This window comes from Nannospalax galili, unplaced genomic scaffold (assembly GCF_000622305.1).
Source record: "Nannospalax galili isolate Female #2095 unplaced genomic scaffold, S.galili_v1.0 scaffold32, whole genome shotgun sequence".
Taxonomy (NCBI): Eukaryota; Metazoa; Chordata; class Mammalia; order Rodentia; family Spalacidae; genus Nannospalax; species Nannospalax galili.
This window is the reverse complement of record NW_008335297.1, coordinates 712,983-737,027: the sequence shown is the minus strand read 5'-3', so window position 1 is coordinate 737,027 and position 24,045 is coordinate 712,983. Positions and strand designations below refer to the sequence as shown.

Below are 24,045 nucleotides of genomic sequence, written 5' to 3'. Positions count from 1 at the left end.
AGGCCTCTATAGTAGGGTTTTCTTTTTAGTGTATATGTATAGGGTGTGTGAGACAAGGGCTTGCTCTGTAGCCAAGGCTGGCCTGAAACTTGTGACTCTCCTGCCGTTGCCCCTTTCTCCAAGGATTACAGATGTGGGAACCCTACCAAGCCTTAGAATAGGTTCTTATATGTGGTCATTAAATTCCTCCTGCTTTGTTCACTTTCTTCCACTCTGCCTTGTCTATTTCTGGTCCTTCGCTCCTTCTGTAATTTTGGAATCAGTTTATCAAAGTTTATTTAATCACCTAGTCCCTACTGAAGTTTCAACTGGAATAACACTAAAGGAACTTCTCATTTGCATGGTACTAATTCCTTTTGCCCTCAAACATGGCCAATACAGGGCCCGGAGAGCCAGCCATGCAAGCATGAGAAATTGAGTTCAGGTCCTCAGTACCCATGGAAAAAGCCAGGTGTGGCAGTAGGCATGCGCCTGTCATCCCACTGTGGGAAAGTTCATTGCAGGAGGATCCTCAGGCTTTCTGGTAGCTACTTCAGCTGGGTTGGTGAGCTCCAGGTTCAGTGACAGACCCTGCCTCAAAAAGTAAGATGGACGGCCAGGTGTGGTGGCACACTCCTTTAATCCCAGCACTCAGGAGGCAGAGGCAGGCAGATCTTTGTGAGTTCGAGGCCAGCCTGGTCTACATAGTGAGTTCCAGGACAGCTGGGGCTACAGGGAGACCCCGTCTCAAAAAGACCGAAAAAAAAAAAAGTAAGATGGAGTGATTGAGGAATATGGCTCACTTCAACATCTGATCTACACACACACACACACACACACACACACACACACACACACACTGGTTCATGCATAGCTTCATTTTGTAAGTTCTTGTTTTGTTTAGATTGGACCCAGGCCCTTGAGCATCTAAACATATACTCTATCACTCGGCTATACCTAAGCCCTTGTATACTCCATTTTTTTTCCTTCCTTTCTTCCTTCTTTTCTTTCTTTCATTTTTGTTTGTTTTTTAAGTCAGGGCCACATGTAGCCAACACTAACTTTGAATCCTGATCCTCCTACCTGCACCTTCCAAGTTCTGGGATTACAGGCATGCCCCACTATGCCTGGCTCGGTTTATTTATTTATTTATTTATTTGTTTATTTATTTATTTATTTATTTATTTATTCTGTGTGAGAGTATGCACATGTACATATGGGTGCCTAAAGAGACCAGAAGAGGGCATTGGATCTCTTGGAACTGGAGGTGGTTATAAGTCACCTAACATGGATTTGGGGTACTGAACGCCAGTCCTCTAAGCAGCAAGTATTCTTAACCACTGAGTCATCTCTTCAGCCCTATCAGTTCATTTTTTTTTTGGCTTTTTGAGACAGGGTCTCCCTGTAGCCCCAGCTGTCCTGGAACTTACTATGTAGACCAGGCTGGCCTTGAACTCACAGAGATCTGCCTGCCTCTGCCTCCCGAGTGCTAGGATTAAAGGCGTGTGCCACCACGCCTGGCTATCAGTTCATTTTTTAATGTTGCCTAATATGTGACATAAAACTAGTTAATTAACTTTCCCAGGTGACATAAAATAACAATTTTCTCAAGTTTTAAAAAGTATTTTTTTCTAATATACAGAGATACTATTGTATTTATTATTTTAAAATGTTTATTACATTTTTTAAATTATGTGTGTGGAGGTCAGAGAACAATTAGCAGGAGTAAGTTCTTTCCTTCTACCATGTGGGTCCAGAGATCAAACCAGGTCAGGCTTGGCAGCAAGTGTCTTTACTCACTAAGCCATCTCGCCAGCCCTATTCATTTTTGAGACAAGGTCTAGCCTATGTAGCTCGGGCTGGACTTGAAATCACAATCCTCCTGCCCTAGCCTTCTGAGCGTATAGGCTTGAACCACCGTACCCAAGCTTGTTTCAATTCTTATGCCTCATTTACTTTTCTCAGCTAAATAGAATCTCTCAGAAGTGGGCAATGTGGTGAGATCACATCTTAATCAAAACCCCAAACAAAATAGAACAAAAACATATGTAGTATTCTAATTATAATCTAGGTTTAAATTTTTATTTAAAAATTAAAAATTTTCTATGATTTTCTATGGTGGCTCTCTTTACTCCCACAAGCTATTTAGGAGTTCATTATTGACAATAACTTTTTAAGTGACAAACAAAATCATTTTCTTGAAGAACTGGGCTATTTCACATTTCCAAGCCATAAAAATGGACACCAAAATTTATCCCAGATGACATCTCAAAATGAATTGCAAACAACAAATCAGCATGCCATGACTGAGAACATTTCTGTGCCTTCACTCTATACAAAACATCCTAACTACAGTCAAGGGGCTGGGAAGATGCATCAGTGGTTAAGGGGACCCATGTTCAGTTCCCAGACCCCACATCAGACAGCTCACAGCCACCTGTAACTCCAGCTCCAGGGGATCTGATCCCTCTGACTTCGAAGGGCATCTGCACTCATGTGCACATATCACTCCCCCAACCCCACATAAGCATTCTTTCAAAAAATCTTTAAGGCCAGGCATGGTGGCGCATGCCTTTAATCCCAGCACTCGGGAGGCAGAGGCAGGCAGATCTCTGTGAGTTTAAGGCCAGCCTGGTCTACATAGTGAGTTCCAGGACAGCTGGGGCAATCTTTAAAAAAACTACAGTCAAGGAAGTCAGGTGAAATTTTGATTGATACAGCCTGGATTTAAGAGCTAACTAGGTAATCAGGAAATGTGGGTAAATAACTTTCTGTGCTTTAATTTCATCTTCTGTAAAAAAAGGAGGAGCAGAATGGTCTGTATTTATACCATGTCATTGGGAAGCGTTTTGTATCCAGCTGTCACTCAATAAGTAGCATTGATTTTTATCGACCTTGCTGCTGATTTTTACTTTGTTTAATATTTTTTACTGCAGGGTCTCATGTGGTCCAGGCTGGCCTCAACTCTATGTAGCCAAGGATGACCATGAACTTCTAATCCTCTTGTCTTTACCTGAGCTCTAGCATCACAGGTATGTGTCACCACACCTGGTTTATGTCATGCTGGGGTGGATCCCAGGGCTTTGTGAATGTTAGGCAAGCAATCTCTTGGATGGAGTTACATCCCAGCCCTTATTTTACTTTAAAAAAAAGTACATGTGTGTGTGTGACACACACACACACACACACACACACACACACAGAGAGAGAGAGAGAGAGAGAGAGAGAGAGAGAGAGAGAGAGAGATCTCACTGAACCTGGAGTTCACTGGTTTGGCTAAGCTGGCAACCAGCAAGTCCTGGGGATCCTTCTGCTTCTGCTTCCCGGTACTGGGGCTACAACTGTGCACTGCTGTACCTGTTTTGTTTGTTTGTTTGTTTGTTTTTTAAAGATGGGTTCTGGGGAGCAGACTCTGGTCCTCATGCTTGGACAGCAAATGCTCTACCAGCTAAGCCCCATTACAGCCCATACTTTATATTTTTACTGCTGCCATTTTTGGTCACTGTGGTTATTCTCCAGGTTTGTAAGGATCCATGTTCTAAACAGTTTTGTTGGCCCTGTGTCCAAAATGTTCTCACTTCTCTCATTCCTGTCCGTACAAACACACATGGGACCTACATAGGTGTTCACCGGCTCCTTTCATATTCAAATTACACACATAATTATGCACATAAATGCTAACAACACAGAACCCAAAGCTTGGGGTCCACACTCAGGCTTGCCCACAAAGATAGATTCATCGTCCACAGATAGACACCCGCTCATCTATCCCACTCAAAACCTACCAAGCCTCTACAGATCCGAAGCCACCAACGTGATGGGCTCCATCCACACAAAGACGGTGTGGAAGCCTCCTTCTCACTTCCTTTGGGTTGGTTTTATTTTAGTTTTATTTGTTGCTGCTGTTCTAGAGAGTTTATCATCTGTCCCTCTTGCTCCCTACCCAGCCCCCAAGCCTCCCCCCTCCAACCTCCATTGCGCATGTGCTCTGCATCCCTCCCCCATCCTGGGTACCAGTAGGCGCTCCCTGGCGCTGGCGGCTGAAGAGATGGAGCAGACTCATCTGGCACGCCCGGCCCCTTAAAACGCTGTGGTCTGGAGCTGCCTCCCTCCCTGCAGCTCGCAGCAGGGATGGAGTAAACCGAACCCCTCGACCTGCCCGCAGGATCAGCGATGGAGTTAAAGCAATCTTTGTCTACTCATCTGGAAGCCGAGAAGCCTCTGAGGCGCTATGGGGCGGTGGAGGAGACGGCATGGAAAGCGGAGGGACTGGGGAGAAGTGAGTGCTGGGGCAGGGATGGCGTGGGGACAGTTCCGAGACCTGTGTGCTGGAGCTGGAGGTCACCAGAGCTTGGGCTAACAGACTAGGGAAGCGGGAAGCGCCCCCGCAGCCAGGCTAGAAGCGCCGTACATCGCGGGTGCTCTCCCGGCTAACAAAAGGGGGTACCCTCAAGGCGGGAGGGCGGGCTGCACCTGGGGGTTCTGGAAATCCAAAGCAGCTAAGCCAGGAGCAGATTGGACTGGCCTGGGGAGCTTGCAGCTGGTCTGTGGTCTTGGGAAGGATGCTCTTTGCTGAAATCCAGGGAAGAGATGCGCTAGCTAGGGCGTTGGGATGCTTGAGGGCGCTGGAGCCAGAGGGCCGGCTTGGAAAGCACCCTTGTCCCTGGAGAGGGGGGAGTGTCTGCTTGCTCTCTCTGCCATGAGGTTCAGGGCACAACCTCAGCATCTTCTCCCCGACCTCTTCCTGGGTCAGATGAGAGGGAAGACTGAGGGGAGAGGTCAGCCCTGAGCAAGCCCTTGCCTTAGTGATGGGCTTTGGTTTGGGTTCAGTCCTAGGAGGCGGTTCTGAAACAGACTATTTACTGGCTCTCTCTATGGTGTTTTGGTATCAGATGCAGACATTTCTGAATAAACCAACGACTTTTGTTTTCCATTTGTTGGGCACTCTGCTTGAAACTCCTTAAAGTGTAGAGGCTGCTTGGGGAGTCTAGGGTCACTAGATGCTCCTGCAATCTAGGGCCATCAAAGTGTCGCCCCCCATCCCCTGCTGTGGTGTGGTTTGCCCAGCAGCCCTGATGCAGTCTGTCAGGCTGGGGAAAGCCCTGTTGCTACCAGCTGGGGCTCTGGGTCACTGGGCTCAGCCCTCTTCCCAACAAAGATTTCTAAGTTACATGGGACTAAAAGTACTATAAATGTGCCCATTTCCAGACCTCACCTGGGAGAAAGTGTGTTTTCTTAATACTTCTACTTCCTAGAATGGCTCATCTGTATTTAAATTTGGATTTCAAGTTCAAATGTTTTTATTCCCTTTGATGGTTGCCCTAATGTTTCCAACCTATTCCTTCTTTCCTTTCTCCTTTGAAGAACTCAGTTCTTCCTCCTGTTTCCTTGTCTCAAACTCTTTGGCCTTTGTGCTTTGGAGATAACCTTAGGTTTCTGGTTTCTTATCTTACCGCTCAGCCACTGCCAGTGGCTGCCTTTTATTGCTAGATTGTTGTATACTAAGAACTTTGGGTGCACCATCTCCTTAATCCTTGCAACGACCTCCTGTGGTCGTTGTGACTCCCTTGGCATGGGTGAGCCTCTTACTGGGGCTTGTTAAGGAATATGGCTAGATGGCAGACCCAGGATTCAGACCTAGATTTATTGGACCACAGGCTCTCACATTTTCAGGAGCCTTCCCAAGTCTGTTGAGAAGATGATCAGTGATTTTTATAATCAGAGAGCAGCCCTGTTGGTCTCTGCAATTCACAGTGGCCTTGAAAGAAGTCTAGGTCCCTAGGGAATAGAAGCTGCGAATAGTCAAGGAATCCCTGGTTTGAATCTAGCCCCACTCTTTTGCTGACTGTGACAAGGTGTATCTCTCTCCTTGCTTTGCCTCTGTTCTCTGAAAGTGGGGATAATAATAGTACTTCCTTATGACTTTTTATGAATATTAAACAGGATGGTGTATGAAGAGCTCAAGGTAAGTATCAGGACATATTGCTGCATCCTATTATTTTACTACTCCATCTGTAGAAGGAACTTGCAAGAAACAACGTAAAGCAAGACCCTGTGTTAAAACTACATTATTGGCCAGTTCCCCCAGTAGCTCTCTCTTATGCTTATCAAGCCAGCATCTCAGGTAGCCCAGGCTGTCTTCAGACTCTCTATGTAGCCAAGGATGACCTTGAACTCCTGATCCTCTTGTCTCGACCTCCCAAGAGCTGAGATGACAGGCATGCCATTGTGCCTGGCTTCTCATAGCGCTCTTTCAGTCTTTTATTTTCTGACCCTTTCATTAGGAAAAAATTTCAAGAATATAGGAAAATTGCAGCAGCAAGAACCCAATTTATACCATTTGAATTTCTGAAAATTTTGTATTTTTAAATTCTGGGCTACAAATGGTTAAAAGCACGGCACAAAGGTACTCTCATCCTTTCTGTTCCAAACCATCAAAGATCTGGAGGCATGCTTCCTGGTTCAATGCAAGATCAGTTACTTATTCGCCTTGGCACGAATCCCCAGATCCTCAGATCTGCTCCCCTCCACAGCTCTTTAACGTATTCAAATCTGAACTCTTCTCAAAGCCAGAATCTAGAAGCCCACTTTGGGTTCTCGAATCTGGCAAGTTTTGGTATTTCAACTCCTGTCTACTGCCAGGCATTTTGGCTTCGTGTGTGTGTGTGTGTGTGTGTGTGTGTGTGTGTGTGTGTGTGCATGCACCTTCTCAACTCACAAGGGATCTAGACTCCATCCTATAAGCCTGGGCCTCCATTTACTTATTAATGAGGTGTGAAAAACTATCACTGTTGGTTCTATGGCAAAACAACTGCCAAGCGATGCTGTGCTGCCCGACACGCTGGAGAACAGGAATGCTCCATTAAGAACACAGCATTCTGCTTTACTTTTGCACACATTGAAATATTCACATTAAAAAGCCAAAAAGGGAGGAAAGATGGCAGAATGGCTTTTTAAACTAACTGCTTCCTTTCATTTCAACTACAGTATTCGTTCATTTGTTTATTTAGAGATAGGGTCTCATGGGGTCCAGGTTGGCCTAGAACTTGCTATATAACCACAGATAACCTTAAACTTAAAAATAATTACCACATTTATTTATTTGTATGTGTGCATGTGTATTTATATAGGCATGTGTGCCATGTTGCACACATGAGGTCAGAGGACAACTTATAGGAGTCGATTCTCTCCTGCCTCGTGGGTCCTGATCAAACTTGGGTTATCAACATTGGCAGCCAGTGTTTTTACCTGCTATACCATCTCACCAGCCTCTGATCTTGAATTTCTGATCTTCCTGTTTCTACCTCCTAAGTGCTAGGACTATAGGTGGGACCACCATACCTGTTTTTTGTGGTGCTGAGGATCAAACTCGGGGCTTTGTGCATGCTGGGCATGGACTCTACCAACTTAGCTACATCTCCAGTCCTCAACTGCAGTATTTAACTTTATTATTATCAATATTTATTTACTTATTTTTTTATTTACTAATTTTTATTTTATGTGTATGAGTGTTTTGCCTGCATATATGTATGTGCACCTATGTTGTGCAATGCCTGTGGAGGCCAGAAGAGGGCATTAGATCTCCTGGAACTGGAGTTATGGATGGTTGTTAACCATCATGTGGGTGTTGGGAACTGAACCCAGGTCTTCTACAGCGAGTGTTCATAACCACTGAGCCATCTTTCCAGCCCCTTATCATTATTGATATTATTGTAGTACTGATGATTGAATTTAGAACATCATGCATGCTAGACAAGCACTCTACTATGATTTGAGGCAGGGTCTCACTAAAGCCTACCTAGGCTTTGAACTTACCCTCTTGTCCAAGGAGGGCTTGAACTTGGGTTCCTCTTAGGACTACACCACTAGATGCAGCCTCAGCCTTGGTTTTTAGATGATGATATGTGATAAAGTAGCTACAATAGAAAAGGATGAAAGCTGGGGTTATACCTGTTATCCCAGCATTGGGGAAGTGGTGGCAGGAGGAACTAGAGTTCAAGGTCGGGGGCTGGAGAGATGGCTCAGCAATTAAGAGCACTGGCTGCTCTTGCAGAGAACCAGGATTCGGTTCCCAGCACTCACTTAGTAGATAACAACTGTCTGTAACTCCAGTTCCAGGGGATCTGATGCTCTCTTTTGGCTTCCATGGCCATTGTATGACACAGGTGCACTTACATACATGTAGGCAAAATAGTCATACACATAAAATATAAATAAATATAAAAAAAAGAGTTCAAGGTCAGTATCAGTTACAGAGTTTGAGGCTAGCCTGATCTATATTACACCCTGTCTCATAAACAAAAACAAAGAAGAAAGGGTTGAGAGTGGTGAAGTCAGGAACTGAGTTCGAACTAACCCTTGCCCTCCTAGCTCTGGCACTGTGGGAATGACAGCCAAGCCACCTGTGTACTGGTTGCTTTATCTGTAAAATGGGAATAAACGGAGCTGGAATTAAGAGTTCTTGCTGCTCTTGCAGAGGACCCAAGCTCAGTTCCCAGCACCCATGTCGGGTGACTCAACCACCTGCAACTCCAGCTTCAGGGGATCTAACACTCTCTTCTGGCTTCCAAGGGCCCCTGTGTGCATGCGCACGCACATGCACACACACACACACACACACACACACACACATACACCCACACACACGAACATTTAAAAATGGAAATAATCATAGATATGGACATTTGGGGCTCTTGGAGGACTGACTGAAGTCATTCAGCATGGTGCCTGCCCTGCTGTGAACCCTAGATCAATGCCAAATGCTTATTGAAATAGGACCTAAGTAGACGGCACTTCCTATTTGCAGAGATTATTGCAAAGTCAACACTCACAGCTCTTCATGGCCTCCATTTCTCTGTAGACTATGGATTAGGGCTGTGTCTACACTGCCTCTGTCACGGGAATGTATGGAGAAAGGTGCTTCTTTGGTGACCTTTTTTCCCCTTTCAGTGCTAGGGATTAAACCAGGCCCTTGTGCATGCTTAAAAAAAAAGGTCTTTGTGCCCTTGAAAACCATCTAGTATTTTCTCACTTGAGAAATTTCTAAGAAGTTGCTTCTATTCACCCTCTCCCCTCCCCACTCCTTTAATGAGACAGGCTTTCTCTGTGTAGCCCAGGCTGGCCTCTGACTTGAGATCCTCCTGCCTCTACCCCATTTCCCATCTACCTTTAACAGAATTTTCGCATAAGCACTGAGGTAGGTTTTTTTTTTTTTATAACTCAGTTGGAAAATGCATAGTGACATTTCAGTGTGGTGAGATCTATAAAAATATTGCTTTCAACCAACTGTAATTAATTGAGGGAGACATGAAGACAAGGTGCCTTTTGAGAAGATTTGGTGCTTGAAGAGCTGTTGCCAGGGCCATTGCTTGACAGATTTGAATATGCCTTAAAGGATGATCAAGGTTTGGGGCAGAAGAGTGGGAGAGAGGGTGACTGGATAGGGGTAGAAGTGTGGAGTGACGGGGTGAGGGGATAAGGGGATTGCCAAGCTCATCTGGGTAGAAGAGACAGACAGGAATGAAACAGCAAGCTTCCCAGAAGCCCAGGGGAGGTGACTGCTATTTCAAAGCCAAAAGATGTGTACTGACTAGCAAGCAGATCATTAACTGGCCGGCATCTCAGGTTTAATAAACAACACGGGGCTTGACTTAGCATGACTTGCTGGCCATCTGTGTAACACATTGTTGGACAAAGTTTTTTTTATCCTATTTCCCTGGTTTGGCTCAAATTCCCTGCTTGATTAAACAGGCTAACTTTATTAATTTGTTTTATTTTAGCATTACTTTTCCTTGTTATTATAACAGTTATTGGTTGGGCGTGGTGGCGTACCCCTTTAATCCCAGCACTTGGGAGGCAGAGGCAGAAGGATCTCTGTGAGTTTGAGGCCAGCCTGGTCTACATAGCGAGTTCCAGACCAGCTGGGGTTACAGGGAGACCCCGTCTCAAAAAGACAAAAAAAAAAAAAAAGTAATATGTGCTCTCTTTCTCCTTCAAGACAAGGCCTCACGTAGCCCAGACTGCCCTCGCCCTCTAATAGTCACTATATAGCCAAGGATGACCTTAAACTCCTAATCTTCCTGCCTCTACTTCCCAAGTGCTTCGATGACAGGTGTGTACAACCACATCTGGCTAATACATGCACTTTACAAAAGCTTCAAGCCATCTGAAATATAAAAACAAAGTGACGGATGACTGACCTCTGCTCCCCACTCCCATCAAGCAATCAACAAACAGACCCTTCTAAGTGGCAGGCAGTGTTCTGGGGACTGTGGATTCAGTACTGATCAAGGTGAAGACCTAACCCATATAAGGAGGCTCTCTATAGGGGACATCAGGATATGGATTGGGAATGAGGGTGTCGGATAATACCCAAGCAGAATTCCAGTCATAAGTGTTTCCTGGGAACTCCTAGGGGAGAGATCTCTTCCAACTGGTGGTCAGAAAATGCTTCTTGAAGAACATTTTGACATCTTGACATGTACATAGCAGGGATCCAGGCTGTGGATGTGAAGGCCTTTGGAGTATTAGAGGAAGAATTCAGGTGGCTAGAGTGGGGATTATTCAGAAAGGAGACAGGCTAGGTATGACCCGTGGTTGTGGCCTGGGGTTGATCATCATGGCAAGGCACGCTGCTGCCCATGTTTGTTTTTCCATTTATTTATTTATTATTTATTTAAATGTACTCAGTGTGTCTAATTGCATGCCACAGAGTACATGTGGAGGTCAGAGGATACCTTTTAGGAGCCTTTAGGAGTCAGTTCTCTCCTTCTACCATGTGGGTCGGGATCATCAAGCTTGGTGGCAAATGCTTTTACCCACTGAGCCATCTTGCCAGCCCCTGAGAGGCCACTTTAAGCAAGAGACTAACACAGGCTGGCTTTTGTTTTAAAAGGTTACTTTAGGAGATCTTAGCAGACAGCCTGAGAGGGCGGGTTCCGACCTCCATCTGTGTACTGTGATCTCAGCAGACCACCAGAGAGGGCCTGTTCCAGCCTCCCTCTGGCATAGGGGCTGAGAACCCAGGGGACTGCCTGAGAGGGCAGGGATCCTGCCTCCATGTGGTGATAAGAGTTTATGCAATTTGGGAGTCTCTTAGATAGACCCACCGAAGGGGTACCCCAATTGCCTTACCCTGTGTCCCAGTTCAGCATAGAAGAAGCCAGAGTGGTCTGCATCCCGATTCCCTGTCTGCGAGTTGGGTAACCTCTTCATAGGATGGTGTGATAAGAATAGGAGGTAGGAGTTGGTTAGGCAGTTAGTGTAAAAAGGTCCCCCCAAAAGTAGCCAGTTTCTTGGCTGAAAGTCAAAATGTCCTTGGGCCTTTTAGCAACATAGTCTGTTCCAAAGGCCAAAAATGTCTAAAGTATTTGGGAACTCTTATCTAATACTTAAAAGATTTTAGGATTACCTCTTCAGAGGGGGGAATGTTAGAGTAGCAAAAAGAAGAAAGAGCACATGAAGTTATCACAGAAAAGTGATGGGGAGATATGGGAGGAGTTGGAGAAGAGGGAGTGGGCGTGGATTTGATCAAAACACCTTATATGCTTATATGCCTAGATGAAATTCTCAATAAATTATTTAAGAAAAAAAGGTTCCTTTAGCTCCTCAGGGGAGATTAGGACCAAGAGAGGCAAGCTATGGTCAACTTGCATCATGTGAAGTGTTCCTGCTTCCTTTCTAATAAAGTCCACTTTGGACAAGTGGTAGGAATGGCCTTTAGTTAAAGGTTGACAAGGACTAGGAATGGCATTGCTGGACCCCAGGAGGCTGAGCACTGAGTAAAGAATTGGAAGATGGGATCATCTGTTTACCACAGCTGACAGGCAGCCAACTCTGTTATTATGGGAGCTCCAGGAGCAGAGACGTGAAGGTTATCAATATGCTGGTGTTGAGTCACATGCAAGCAACACGGTCAACCTGTACCTCGAGCTGGCGTAGAACTCACTATGTAGCCTAGGCTGGACTCAAACTCTTAGTGATCCCCTTGCCTCAACCTCTTAAGTGCTAGGATTACAGGCACGAGCTTCCAGTCCTTCCTTTTTAAGTGTTAATTGAAGGGGAAAAACCATCAACGGTGCCTATTCTTGGTATTTGATTAATTATTAAACACTTGTTAATAGGAGTCAATGAGGTTTAGCTAAGTTGAACTTATTCGGTTCTCTTAGCAAACCTATAACATAGGCAGACTTGTTATTTTAACTTTTTGCAATATATTTTTTATTATTGTTATTATTATTATTATTATTATTATTATTATTGTATATGAGTGTATTGCTTGTGTGTATGTAAGTGCATCTGTGTTGTGAAATGCCTCCAGAGGCTAGATAGGGCATCGTGTTCCCTGGAACTGGAGTTACAGATGGTTGTTAGCCACCATGTGGGTGCTGGGAATCAAATCTGGGTCCTCTGGAAGAATGGCAAGTGTTCTTAACTGTTGAGCCATCTCTCCAGCCTTTGTTATTCCCACTTTATGCGTGGAGAAACGGAGGTGTAGGGAGGTTAAGGATGTTGCCCACAGATCTTAAAGTCAGTAACTGGCAGAGTGAACCTGAGTTTAGGCCTCTCAGACTCTAAGTCCCTTTTGAGGGAAGTCTGTTAATTCTCAGCACAGTGAAGAAGCTGAAGAGATTGGAGATGAAGCAAGACACAGCCCCAAACCTCAAGAAGCTTCAGCTTTGGGGAGGGGCGACAGAGTTAAAAAGAACACCACAGCGATACCAGCAGGATGAGACTTGTGCTCCATGCAAACACACGCAGAAGAGAAGAGAGGGCACTCCAGAGGGACTCTAGGCTGACAGCAAGAGGTGTGTTTGCATTGAGCTCGTAGGCTGAGCAGTTTCCAGAGGTGAAGAGAGGAGAGGAGGGCATCTCAGGTGAGCTGCCAGCTCAAGGGCAGGGAGGAGGTGATTTCCAAGGCCAAAGTCCATGTGCTTGCCTTGGGTTTTACTTTGATTTATTTTTCTGTTTCTCTTCCTGTTGGTTTAATGAAATCTGTTTCCTTGGCTTGTGTGTTGTGTGGCTCCCTCTCCCTTGTGTCAATCACCTGTTTCCTCCATGCACAGTGGGTTGGAAGCCAGCATAGGGGAAGGCTCTTTTCTGGTGTAGCCTTTCTGGACACCATTCACAAGCATGCCCAGAGAGGCTTACCACACAGTCCTCTTATTTCTTCACAGTTCACTTGCTGGGGAGACTTGGGCACCTAGTGTGTGCTAGCTTCAGAGACTCAGAGTGGAGAGGGCCCAGGTTTGAGCACCTACTGTGTGCTAGCCTCAGAGGGCCAGAGTAGAAAGGGTCCAGGCTCGACCCTACTGTGTACGAGCTTCAGAGGGACAGAGTGGAGGGCATCTAAGCTTGAGTACCTACCATGTGCTAGCCTTAGAGGCCCAGAGTGGAGAGGGCCCAGACAACTCTATTGTGTACTAACCTCAGAGGGCCCAGGCTTGAGTTCCTACTGTGTGCTAGCTTCAGAGATCTAGAGTGGAGAGGGTTCAGGCTTGACCACCTACTGTTTGCTCATCTCGGAGGCCCAGAGTGGAGAGGGCCCAGGCTGGACCCTAGACATGTTCTCTGACTGTTCCCTTCCCTACTCAGCTGCTTCCTAGCACTGGGATCTTGGGGTATGCCTCACACCCCTAAACCTGTTTCCTAATCTATAAGTGGGTACACTCCCCTGAGGACTAAACAGCAGAGTGTGGTGTTGACATATTCATGTCACTAACAGATTGATACAGTATTAAGTCTCAGCTTGGTTTGCCTGACATTTATTAAGAAGTGGCAGAGCCTGTGAGGTGGCTCTGTGGTAAAAGCACTGACCACCAAGCCTGATGACCCGAGTTTGGTCCCCAGAAACCACATGATGGGAGGCGAGAACTGACTGCCACAAGTTTTCCTCTGACCTGCAGCCATGCACTATGGCATATAAGCATACACATATACATAATATTTTTCATTTAAAAAAGAAAGAGCCAGGCATGGTGGCACACGGCTTTAATCCCAGCACTCGGGAGGCAGAGGCAGGCGGATCTCTGTGAGTTTAAGGCCAGCCTGGTTTACATAGTGAGTTCCAGGACAGCTGGGGCTACAGAGAGACCCTGTCTCAAAAAGACCAAAAAATAAAAAAAATTAAAAAAAAAGAAAGAAATGCTGGGGTGGGAAGGTGGCTTAGTCAGTAGAGTTCTTGCTGCGCAAGCATCAGGACTTGAGTTCAATTCCCAGATCCTACATAAAAAGTCAGGTCCCCAATTCTGGGGAGTGACAGGCAGATCCCTGGGGTGTGATGACCAGCCAGCTTAGCCTACTTGGAAAGCCCCAGGTCAGTGAAAGATCTGTCTCCAGAAAACAAGGTGGATGGCACGTGGGGAATGATACTGAGGTTGACCCCTGGCACACATGTGCACATGTGCACGTGCACATACATGTACATCTGCATACATACACAAACACATACACACATACATTTTAAAAATACCTGTTAGGCTGGGTAGAGCTGATGGCTCTGAGTTAAACAGCAGAACCAGCATGGGTACCGTAAAATCCAAGCTGAAAAATGACTACCATACATGACATGAGTTATTCTGTGCATTTTAAGTTCCCAAATAAGCAGTTACTCATTCTGTTCATCCTCCCTTCTGTGCATCCATGCAGTCATTCAACCTCTGCTTACTGAAGGGCTCCTCTGCCAGGTATTGTGCTCAGCTCCCAAGAACACAGCAGTGCTTGGATAGGTATAGACAACCCCTGCCTTCAAGAGACATAGGACAGTTGGAACAGTCTGTTTTCCATGATGCTAAACAGAGGTACTTGAACGTACTCTTCTGCAATGGAAGTCAGGATGTGCTGCCCTCTCGGCTGAGTGCTGGCAAGAGATTCATTCAGTTGTTTTGCTACAAGCATGTTTTTGCTGTCCTTTGAGACGATGCGGCTTAATAGGGTCAAATGGGGCTTTATGGGCTAAACTGAGTGCAATTATTTGCTTCTGCCTTCCTGCGGGGGCTGTGACCATAGAGACCCATTTGCTGTGAATATTGAATGCCCAGCACCCAGTGTGCTATCTGCCACTAAGATGATTCCGTGCAATCAATAGTTGCTGAACTGGGAGGCTGTTAACACATGAGGCCAAGGTGTAGATGATTTAATTGTGTTTTGTAAACCTTCAAAATCATCAAACTGAGAAATAAAGTCAGCTGAAGCCCTGCGTGGTTCGAATAGGATGCCCATCTGAATTGATGGCTATGGGTTCCTTATGCTATGCTTAGATCAGTGTCCTTGTTTTCTGCAAGATTTGCAAGTTTAAGATCACACGACCACATGTAAAGGAACAGGAATAGCACTGTTGTTGGGACCTGGCAGCACCAACAATGTGACCATGGATAGAGGCTGGTACCTGCTTCAGGTACCAAGCTCCCCGATTCTTAGATGCTACCAAAAGTGAGGGACACTGTTCATAGTCAGTTTGAGTTTGGGACACAGACACAGACACAGACACACACACACAGACACACACACACACACACACACACACACACAGACACACACACACACAAGCCAAGGCCACATTTAACATACTGGTTCATTGCTGCTTGGCCTTTTGGCCAAGATCAAGTGGAGCAAACTGGTACATTTATAAGGCATTCAGATGCCCTGCAGGGAACAGGGAGGGGTATGCTGGTGGGACTGTGGCATGTTGCAGTCTTTTAGGAAAGTAACCAGATAACAACATTCAAAATACTCATATAGGGCTGCAGAGATGGCTTAGTCGTTAAAGTGCCTGCCACAAAAGTTCAATTCTCAGCACCCATGGAAAAGCTGTATGGACCAGTGTGTGCCTAGAATCCCAGAGCTTTGGAGATGGAGATGGGAGGATTCCTGGGACTTGGTGGCCAGCCAATCTAGCTGAACCAGTGAGCTCCAGGTTCACTAAGAGATGGTGTCCCAAAAAATAAGGTGGAGAGTGGTAGAGGAAGATATCTGACATCAACTCAGACCTCCACACACTTGCACATACATCCACATAAACATGAAGATGTACATCCACATATGGCACATGCACACACATACACACTCCTCATATGTTTTGACACAGCAACCTTGTTTCTAGGATTCTGTCCTTTATTGAAAACTGAAACATTTATACAATCTGAAGAGAAACCAGAGCATATGGGATTCTATCGAACAGAAATAGAAACGCTAGTCCACAAAGACCCATGGTGAAAAATTGGACACGGAGTGAAGACACACTAGAAGAATGGTTGTTATTGCTCATCCTCTGTGAAAGGATATGCAGCTGTTAAAAAGGAATGCCAGAGTTGTCTTGGAGCTATCACTGAGGGAGAGAGAGGAGAGCCAGGAAATGGCAGAAATAAGATCATTCTTGTGATACAAAACTCATGCTCCCTCCTGATCTGTCTCCCTTTCTCTCTCAACCTGTCTGTCTATATACAGTGTCTACCTATACACCTGTATCTCATATACATGCACGCATTTGTGTGTGTGTGTGTGTGTGTGTGTGTGTGTGTGTGTGTGATTTTATTAGTGTGGGGGAAAATATATATATTAGTCAGCTTTGCACTACTGCAATGAAATACCTGAGATAGTGAACTTGTGAAGAGAAAAGGTATATTTAGTTCATACCTTTGGAAGGTCTGCAGGTGACTGGAGAGCATGTGGAGGGGAAAATATGAGAGAGAGAGAGAGAGAGAGAGAGAGAGACTGAGAGAGACTGAGAGAGACTGACTAGACTAACTACAGCATCCACCCCCAGTGACCTAAAGGCCTCCTGCCAGGCCCAGCTTCCCAGATTCCACTGCACTCCCCACTACTGCCGGTGGCCAAGTCCTCATTCACAATGGGTCAGTGGGGAACATAGCTTATCCCAATCACTGTAACATGGAAGAGGGTACAAGCTCTTATTATTGGATGGCAGGAAGCTGGGGCCCATGTGATCGGCAGAGAAAGGAGGAAGCAGTGGAGAACAAACAAAAAGTTATACATAAAAGAGAGTTTCAGAGGCTGGAGAGATGGCTGAGTAGTTAAGAACACTTGCTGTTCTTCCAGAGGACCCAGGTTCAATTCCCAGAAACCACATGGTGACTAATAACCATCTGTAACTCCAGTTCCAGGGGATCTGACGCCCTCTTCTGGCCTCTGTGGGCATTGCACAACATGGGTGCACTTACATGCAGGCAATACACTCATACGTATACATTAAAAATAATAAATAATAAATTCTTTTGAAAAGAATTTCAGTAGGAAAAATACACATATGATCATAATTATATGTTTATGCTAAAATGTGTGTTTGTGGATTGGAAGAAGGGCCATCCTTACTTCAAAAATGTTAAAGAGCATGCTTGCATGTGCAGGTGTGTGTGTGTGTGTGTGTGTGTGTGTGTGTGTGTGTGTAATGTGGGTCTCAGCATTAATGTGGGTCTCAGCATTGAGGAAACTTAGTTTTATCTGATGGAATCCTTCCCACTCTGACTCTGTAATTTTGTTCATGTTTTTATTGTATCTGGAAATCAAGGAGCAGAGAGGTAGCATGTGGCTCCATTAAACAGGGAGAAGGCATTTGAACCCGGACTGTCTGGTTTAAAAACTCCATATCACTGTGCATGTGAGGAGGCAGGTGGCACATGGAAACCACTGCATTTTCCTTATTTTGCCATGAGTCTAAAATTGTTCCAAATAGTCTTTTTTTAAAAAAGCCTAAATATTTCCCTCTATGGTTACTTGTAAACATCTATTCTCTTCAATTTTACTAATTTTACGTGTGTGCATAACTTTTATTTATTAGAGTGTATTGGGGGTGTGTGTGCATGTGTGCCATGGTGTGTGTGTAGAGGTCAGAGGACAAGCTGTGAGAGTCGGGTCTCTCCTTCTACCATGTGGGTTCCAGGGATTGGATTCAGGGCTTCAGTGGTAAGCACCTTTACCTGCTAAACATTTCTCCAGCCCTTGGCCATTCTTTTAAGAAGGCTTGGTGGTCCAAGGGGTGGCTATGCTTTCTTTGAAGATCCCACCACCAGCATCCTAGTGATGCTCAGGGCTGAGAAAGGAAATCCCTCACTTTCTATCACCCTGATCTCACAGATGTGTTGGGGAATAGGCAGTAAGGAGTGGAGGGAAGAGACAAACGAGCTTTTCCTTAACCGATGTGTTTACACAGTTGTCTTAGCCTGAGCAGGCTCTAGAAGGTTGCCACTACACAATAGCACAGCCTGGATGGCTTAGAAACAATAAATTTTGTTCACAGTTCTAAAGTCTGGAAGTCTATGTTTAAGATGTCTGCTGATTCCTGGTTTATAAATGTCTGCCTTCTCTGTGTATCCTCATACAGGGAAAGGGGCAAAGGAACTCTCTGAAATCTCTGCATTTGTGTGTGCATGGGTGTGTGTGGGAGGTCAGAGGTCAACTTCTGGTGTCTTCCTCCACTGCTCTCTACCTTATTTTTTGAGACAGGGTCTCATTATGAGGCCCTCAATGGCCTGGAACTTGTTATGTAGATCAGGCTAGTCTCCAATTTAGATGTTCCTACCTCTGCTGAGATTAAAGGCATGTACTACCATGCCCAGCTCCACCTTATTTTTTGAGGCAGGGTCTCTCCTGAACTGGAGGTAACCAATTCAGCTGTCCTAGCTGGCCAGTGAGCCCCAGGAATCCTCTGTCACTGCCTCCTCATGCCTGAGAGTACAGGCATGTGCTTTCTTGCATGAGTGCTGGGAATGCAAACTCAGGTCAGCAAGCCTGCACAGGAAGCACTTTACAGACGGAGACATCTCCCCATCTCCTGGAACTCTTTTGTAAAGATACAATCCCACTCACAAAGGCTCCAGCCTCATGACCTCATCACTTTTCCAAAAGCCACACCACGTCATTCCTTCACGTGGTTTCAAATTCTGAATTGTGGAGGTGTTTAAACAGTTTACAGGGGGCAGGAAGAGGAGATTAAGACAGCTGAAGGCTGGAGGTGTGTCTAGGTCTTACTCCAGAGGTGAAATGCTTTTAGCTCTTGAAAGGGGCCATTGTTTTGACAGGGAGCAAAGTGCCAGGGTGAGATGGGCTGTCACCCTTCTGTGTTTACAGGGCTGTGCAAATCTGGAAACCCTCCATCCATCACTGCAGGACCCATCCATCTTTATCCTCTTTAAATAGATACAGTGAAGGCGTCCCTGGAGTGCTTCCTGGTGGTTACAACCAGTGCAAATGAGGTCCTGAAGCACAGCCCAGCTGGGGCCCGGGCGGCTGGGCTGAGTGCCAGGAGCTGAGAGGCCCATTTTTCCTAGGGATCGGTTCTGCCTTAGTCAGGGCTTTTGTTATTTCCCAGATGCTTCCCCCAAGGGGAACTAAGTTAGCTTCTTCATCTTCTCGGTCCAGACAGCGATCTTTCAATAAAGAGAGGTGTGATTCACAAAGTTAACCATGAGCTGGTGTCTTACTTTCCTTGCTGTGATATAATGCTTGACAAAAGCAACCTAAGGAAGGAGGGAAGGGTTTATTTTGGCTCTCAATTGGTTATAGTCCATCATGGTGGGAAATCATGATGGCAGGAGTGTGAGGAGACAGCTGGTCACACTGCCATAGCCAGGAAGCAGAGTGTGGAATGCTGGTGCTCAGCTCACTTTCTCCTTTTTATTTAGTCTAGGACCTCAACCCATGGAATGGTGCCACCCACAGTTTAGGTGGCTCTTCCCATCTCAATTAACCTAATCTAGGTAATGCCTCAGTCATGCCCAGAGGCTCGTCTCCTACACGAGTCTAGTTCTCCTCACGTGGACGATATTAATCTTCATACCTGCCTTTTAAAGTTTACATTTTTCTTTTATTGAGACAAGGTCTAATGTAGCCCAAGCTGGTCTGGCACTTGCTATAGAATGACCTTGAACTTTTGATCCTACTGCCTCCACTTCCAAGTGCCAAGACTGTAAGTGTGTACCACCACACCCGGTTTATATAGTGCCAGGGATAGAACCCAGGGCTTCGTGCATGCTAAGCAAACATTCCACCAACTGAGCTACATCCTTAGCCCTTGATGTTTACAATGTATTGCCATTTAGTATATTGATACAGTTGGGCAAACATTACCTCTATCTCATTCTAATACATTTGTTCACCCCCAAAGGAAACCTTGGACCCATTATGCAGTTCTTTCCCATGAACTTACAAGGGAGAAAAAGGCTTTTTCTCTTCCCCTATTTCCAGGTTTATGAGTGAGATATCTATAGCAAAAGATGATTAACAAAAACATAAAAATTCATTCCATATAGGTTGAGTACCCCTTATCTGAAATATCTGGGACCAGAAGTGGTTTTGATTTCTGATTCTGTGATATTTTCATGTTTGCATATATTTGCATACACATAATAAGATAGCCTAGTGATGGGACCCAAGCGTAACCACTAAATTCATTTATGTTTCTCATATATACACACAAGTGGAAGGCCATTTAATTTTTTTCTTGATTTTTATTTTATATATATGTGTGTGTGTGTGTGTGTGTGTGTTTTGCCTGCAAGCATTTACATGCACTCATGTATCCAATGCCCATGGAGGCCAGAAGAGGGCATCATATCCCCTGGAACTGGAGTTATGGATGGTCATTAGCTGCCATGTGGGTGTTCATAATGGAGCGTGGTCCTCTACAAGAGCAGCCAGTGCTTTAAATCACTGAGCCATCTCCCCAGCCATTTTATACACTATGTTTAGTGTACTTCCGTCTTGATTATGACCTGTTAATTTAGGTCCAGTGTGGAATTTTCTACTTGTGATGTGCTACTGCTGCTTAATAAGTTTTAGGGTTCATGCTGGGGATGTGGCCCCGTAGTAGAGGGCTTGCCCAGGCTGCATAAGTTTCCATCCCCAGGCCTAAGGGAAAGAAAAAAGAAAAAAAAAGATTTCAACTTTTTACAAGCTCACACCTGTAATCCAAGCACTTGGGTGAAGCAGAATTCCTGTGCTCCCAGTGTAGGCTATAAAGTAAGACCGTGCCTCCATAAAATATTTCAGGTTTTTGAGCATTTCAGATTTTGGAATTTTCAAGTTAATTTGTTTCATGGGAACATTTAGAAGTGAAAACCCAAAGAAGCAAGGAAACCTGGGTATTTTTTTGGTGTTGCAGAGGACTATGACTGGAGGACAAAGGGGCGTGGCATAGGGAATAGGCTGGGGAGCTCAGCAAAGCTTGTTCACACTCCTCATGTGTCCTGTGCGACATTCTGTATCTGTATGCATGGGCACATGTGTGTGCATGTGGAGGCCAGAGGTCAACCTCAGCTGTCATTCTTTATACACTGTCCACCTTGATTTTGTTTGGGTTTTTATTATTGTGGTTTTTGTTTTAAAAACTTTTTTGATTTACTTATTTTATGTGTATGAGTGTTTTGCCTGCATGTATGTAAGTGCACCATATGTGTATGTAATGCCCGTGGAGGCCAGAAGAGGGCAACAGATTCCTTGGCACTGAAACTGCCATGTGGGTGCTGGGAACAGAGCCTGGGTCCTCTTCAAAAACAGTCAGTACTCTTAACCCCTGAGCCATCTCTCCAGCGTGTGTGTGTGTGTGTGTGTGTGTGTGTGTGTGTGTCTGTGTGTGTGTAAGAAGGTCTCTCGCTGGCCTGGAGCTTGCTGAGGAAGCTATACTGGTTGGCCAGTGAGCCCCAGGGCTCCTCTTATCTCAGCCTCCCTCCCCAGTACTGGAATTAATTGTGATTGGCTTTTTTTGTTTTTTGTTTTTTTGTCTTTTTGAGACAGGGTCTCCCTGTAGCCCCAGCTGTCCTAGAACTCACTATGTAGACCAGGCTGGCCTCAAACTCACAAAGGTTGCCTGCCCCTGCCTCCCAAGTGCTTGGATTAAAGGTGTGCACCACCACACCTGGCGTGATTGGCTCTTTTAAAAAAGTTAAAAAAAATTTTTTTTGTTGTTGGTCTTTTTGAAATAGGGTCTCCCTTTAGCCCCAGCTGTCCTGGAACTCACTATGTAGACCAGGCTGGCTTTGAACTCACAGAGATCGGCCTGCCTCTGCCTCCCCAGTGCTGGGACTATAGGCATGCACCACCACACCTGGCCTTATTTTTTTGGTAAAAGTTTTTAAATTTTATGTGTATGCGTGTATTGCCTGCATGTAGGTAGATGCACCCATGTCATGCAGTGCCCAAGGAGGTCAGAAGAAGGCATCGGATCCCCTGGAACTGGAGTTATAGATGGCTGTTAGTCACCTTACAGGCCTGTGCCCTGCTGCTTTTTATGTGAGCGCTGGGACAGGACTCAGGTCCTCATGCTTAAGCAGCAAACACTTCATCTGAGCCATCTCCCCAGCCTTAGCTTTGTAAACTGAAATGAGCATTTCTGTTGATGAGGTGCAGGAGAAGACAATGTTGATCATTCTCCTGTTAATGTTCTGACATAGCAGGTGTTCCCAAAGCTGCGGAGGTTGTTCATTTCCTTGAGAAGGCCAGCGTCTGCGCAAATCCTGTTTACTCCTGGTTGTTTCAACTGCTACTTTGGGGCAGACTAAAAAACGAATGGTGCCCGGGAGAGTATCTAGTCCTGTGGGATTCCTATCTCTGGCTATGCATTAGAGTCCCTCAAGTCATATTTAACACAGTGAGCCCATCCCTCTACCCACCCCCCTACTCCCACTTTTTCTTAAAACGGACTCAACTCTAGCTCAGGGGGAAGATGGTATTGCAAGGGCTAGGCAGTAACAGAAGTCAGCCTGAGCCCATTTTCCTTGTATATTTAAAAAAGAAAAAGGGGGTGGGAGCAAGGTTAGGGTTAATTCACAAGGCCCTGGGTTCGATCTCTACCACCGTATCAACCAGGCATAGTGGTACTTGCTTGTAATCTAAGCACTTAGGAGGCAGAGGCAGGGGGCAGGAGACAGAGGGATACTTGAGGTAACAGTATGTTTAGACTGCCTTATGTTTCTGTGGCAATATACCCAAAATAACTTCTGCAAGAAGTATTTATTTTCCTCAGGGCTTTGGAGATGTTGGTCCATGGTGGGTTGGCTCTGCGTTTTGGGGTCTGTGGAGAGGCAGAACATCACAGCAGGGAGTGTTGTGGTACATCAAAGCTGCTCACCTAATGGTGGTTGGAAAGCAGGAAGGGACAGGATCCCAGTATCCCCTTCAAGGGCACACACCCAGTGACAACTTCCTTTCCCAAGCCCCGCCTCTCAAAGGCTCCACCACTTCCCAATAGCACCGTGGTCTGGCTTGCCACTGAGCCTTTGTTTTGATTTTCCTTTTTCTTCACTTCTCCTTCCCAAGACAGGGTCTCATATAGCCAAGTTGTTCTTTAATGCTTCTGCCTCAACCAACCCCCTGAGTGCATGCACCACCACATTTGGCTTTCATATGTGAGCCTGTAGGGGACATTTCAGATTCAAACTATAGCATATGACAAAAAAAATTCTTCCTATATTATTATGAAAGGATAATTTTCAGGAAAAAAGGTGAAATCTTGTCATAAAGATACAAAAACAGAGTTATGAAAGAGCTCAAAGACAGTAATTTTCAGAAACAGTTAAAATCTTGTCACTAAGATACAAAAATCAAACACCAATTAAGGGTTGTATTCCAGGGCTGGGGAGGCAGCTCAGTTGCTGGAGTGTTTGTCCAGCATGCATGAAGCCCTGGGTTCCATCCCTAACACCTTCTAAAACTGGGCTGGTGGTACCTCCCGTCATCCCAACAGGAGAACCAAAAGTTCAAGATTGTCTTGGGGTTACATAGTGAGTTTGAGGCCAGCTTGGCCTCCATGAGTCCCTGTCTCTAAATAAATAAATATTGCATTCTGATGAATAAATGAGAGATCCAGGTAGGTGTTATAACTGGTTTAAAAGAACCTAAAGGGCAGTGTAACTGATGGCCCAGGGACATGGAAATGATCATGCAAAGGAAAGTCTTTTGAATTTTCCCTGAGAGAAGTAGATTAGTCCTCTAAGACAGGACAGAACCTGCATGTGGGCAGGAATTATCTCTAAGTTATTACCTCTTCCTTGCCTCTTACAGAGTTGTGAAATAGTGTGAAGTCAAGGCCAGACTTAGATCACCTGTAGAGGTGAC

At 45.3% G+C, this 24,045-nt stretch overlaps 1 protein-coding gene across 1 annotated transcript in view; it reads left to right on the top strand.

The window, feature by feature from the left end:
• Positions 1-3,983: 3,983 nt before the first annotated feature.
• The window catches only part of Bmerb1 (bMERB domain containing 1), a 108,834-nt gene continuing 88,772 nt past the window's right edge, over positions 3,984-24,045 (top strand). The window contains exon 1 of the mRNA XM_008829882.1: positions 3,984-4,258. Within this exon, the coding sequence (XP_008828104.1) occupies positions 4,153-4,258 (106 nt within the window). The 5' untranslated portion in view covers positions 3,984-4,152. The remainder of the gene's footprint in view (positions 4,259-24,045) is intronic.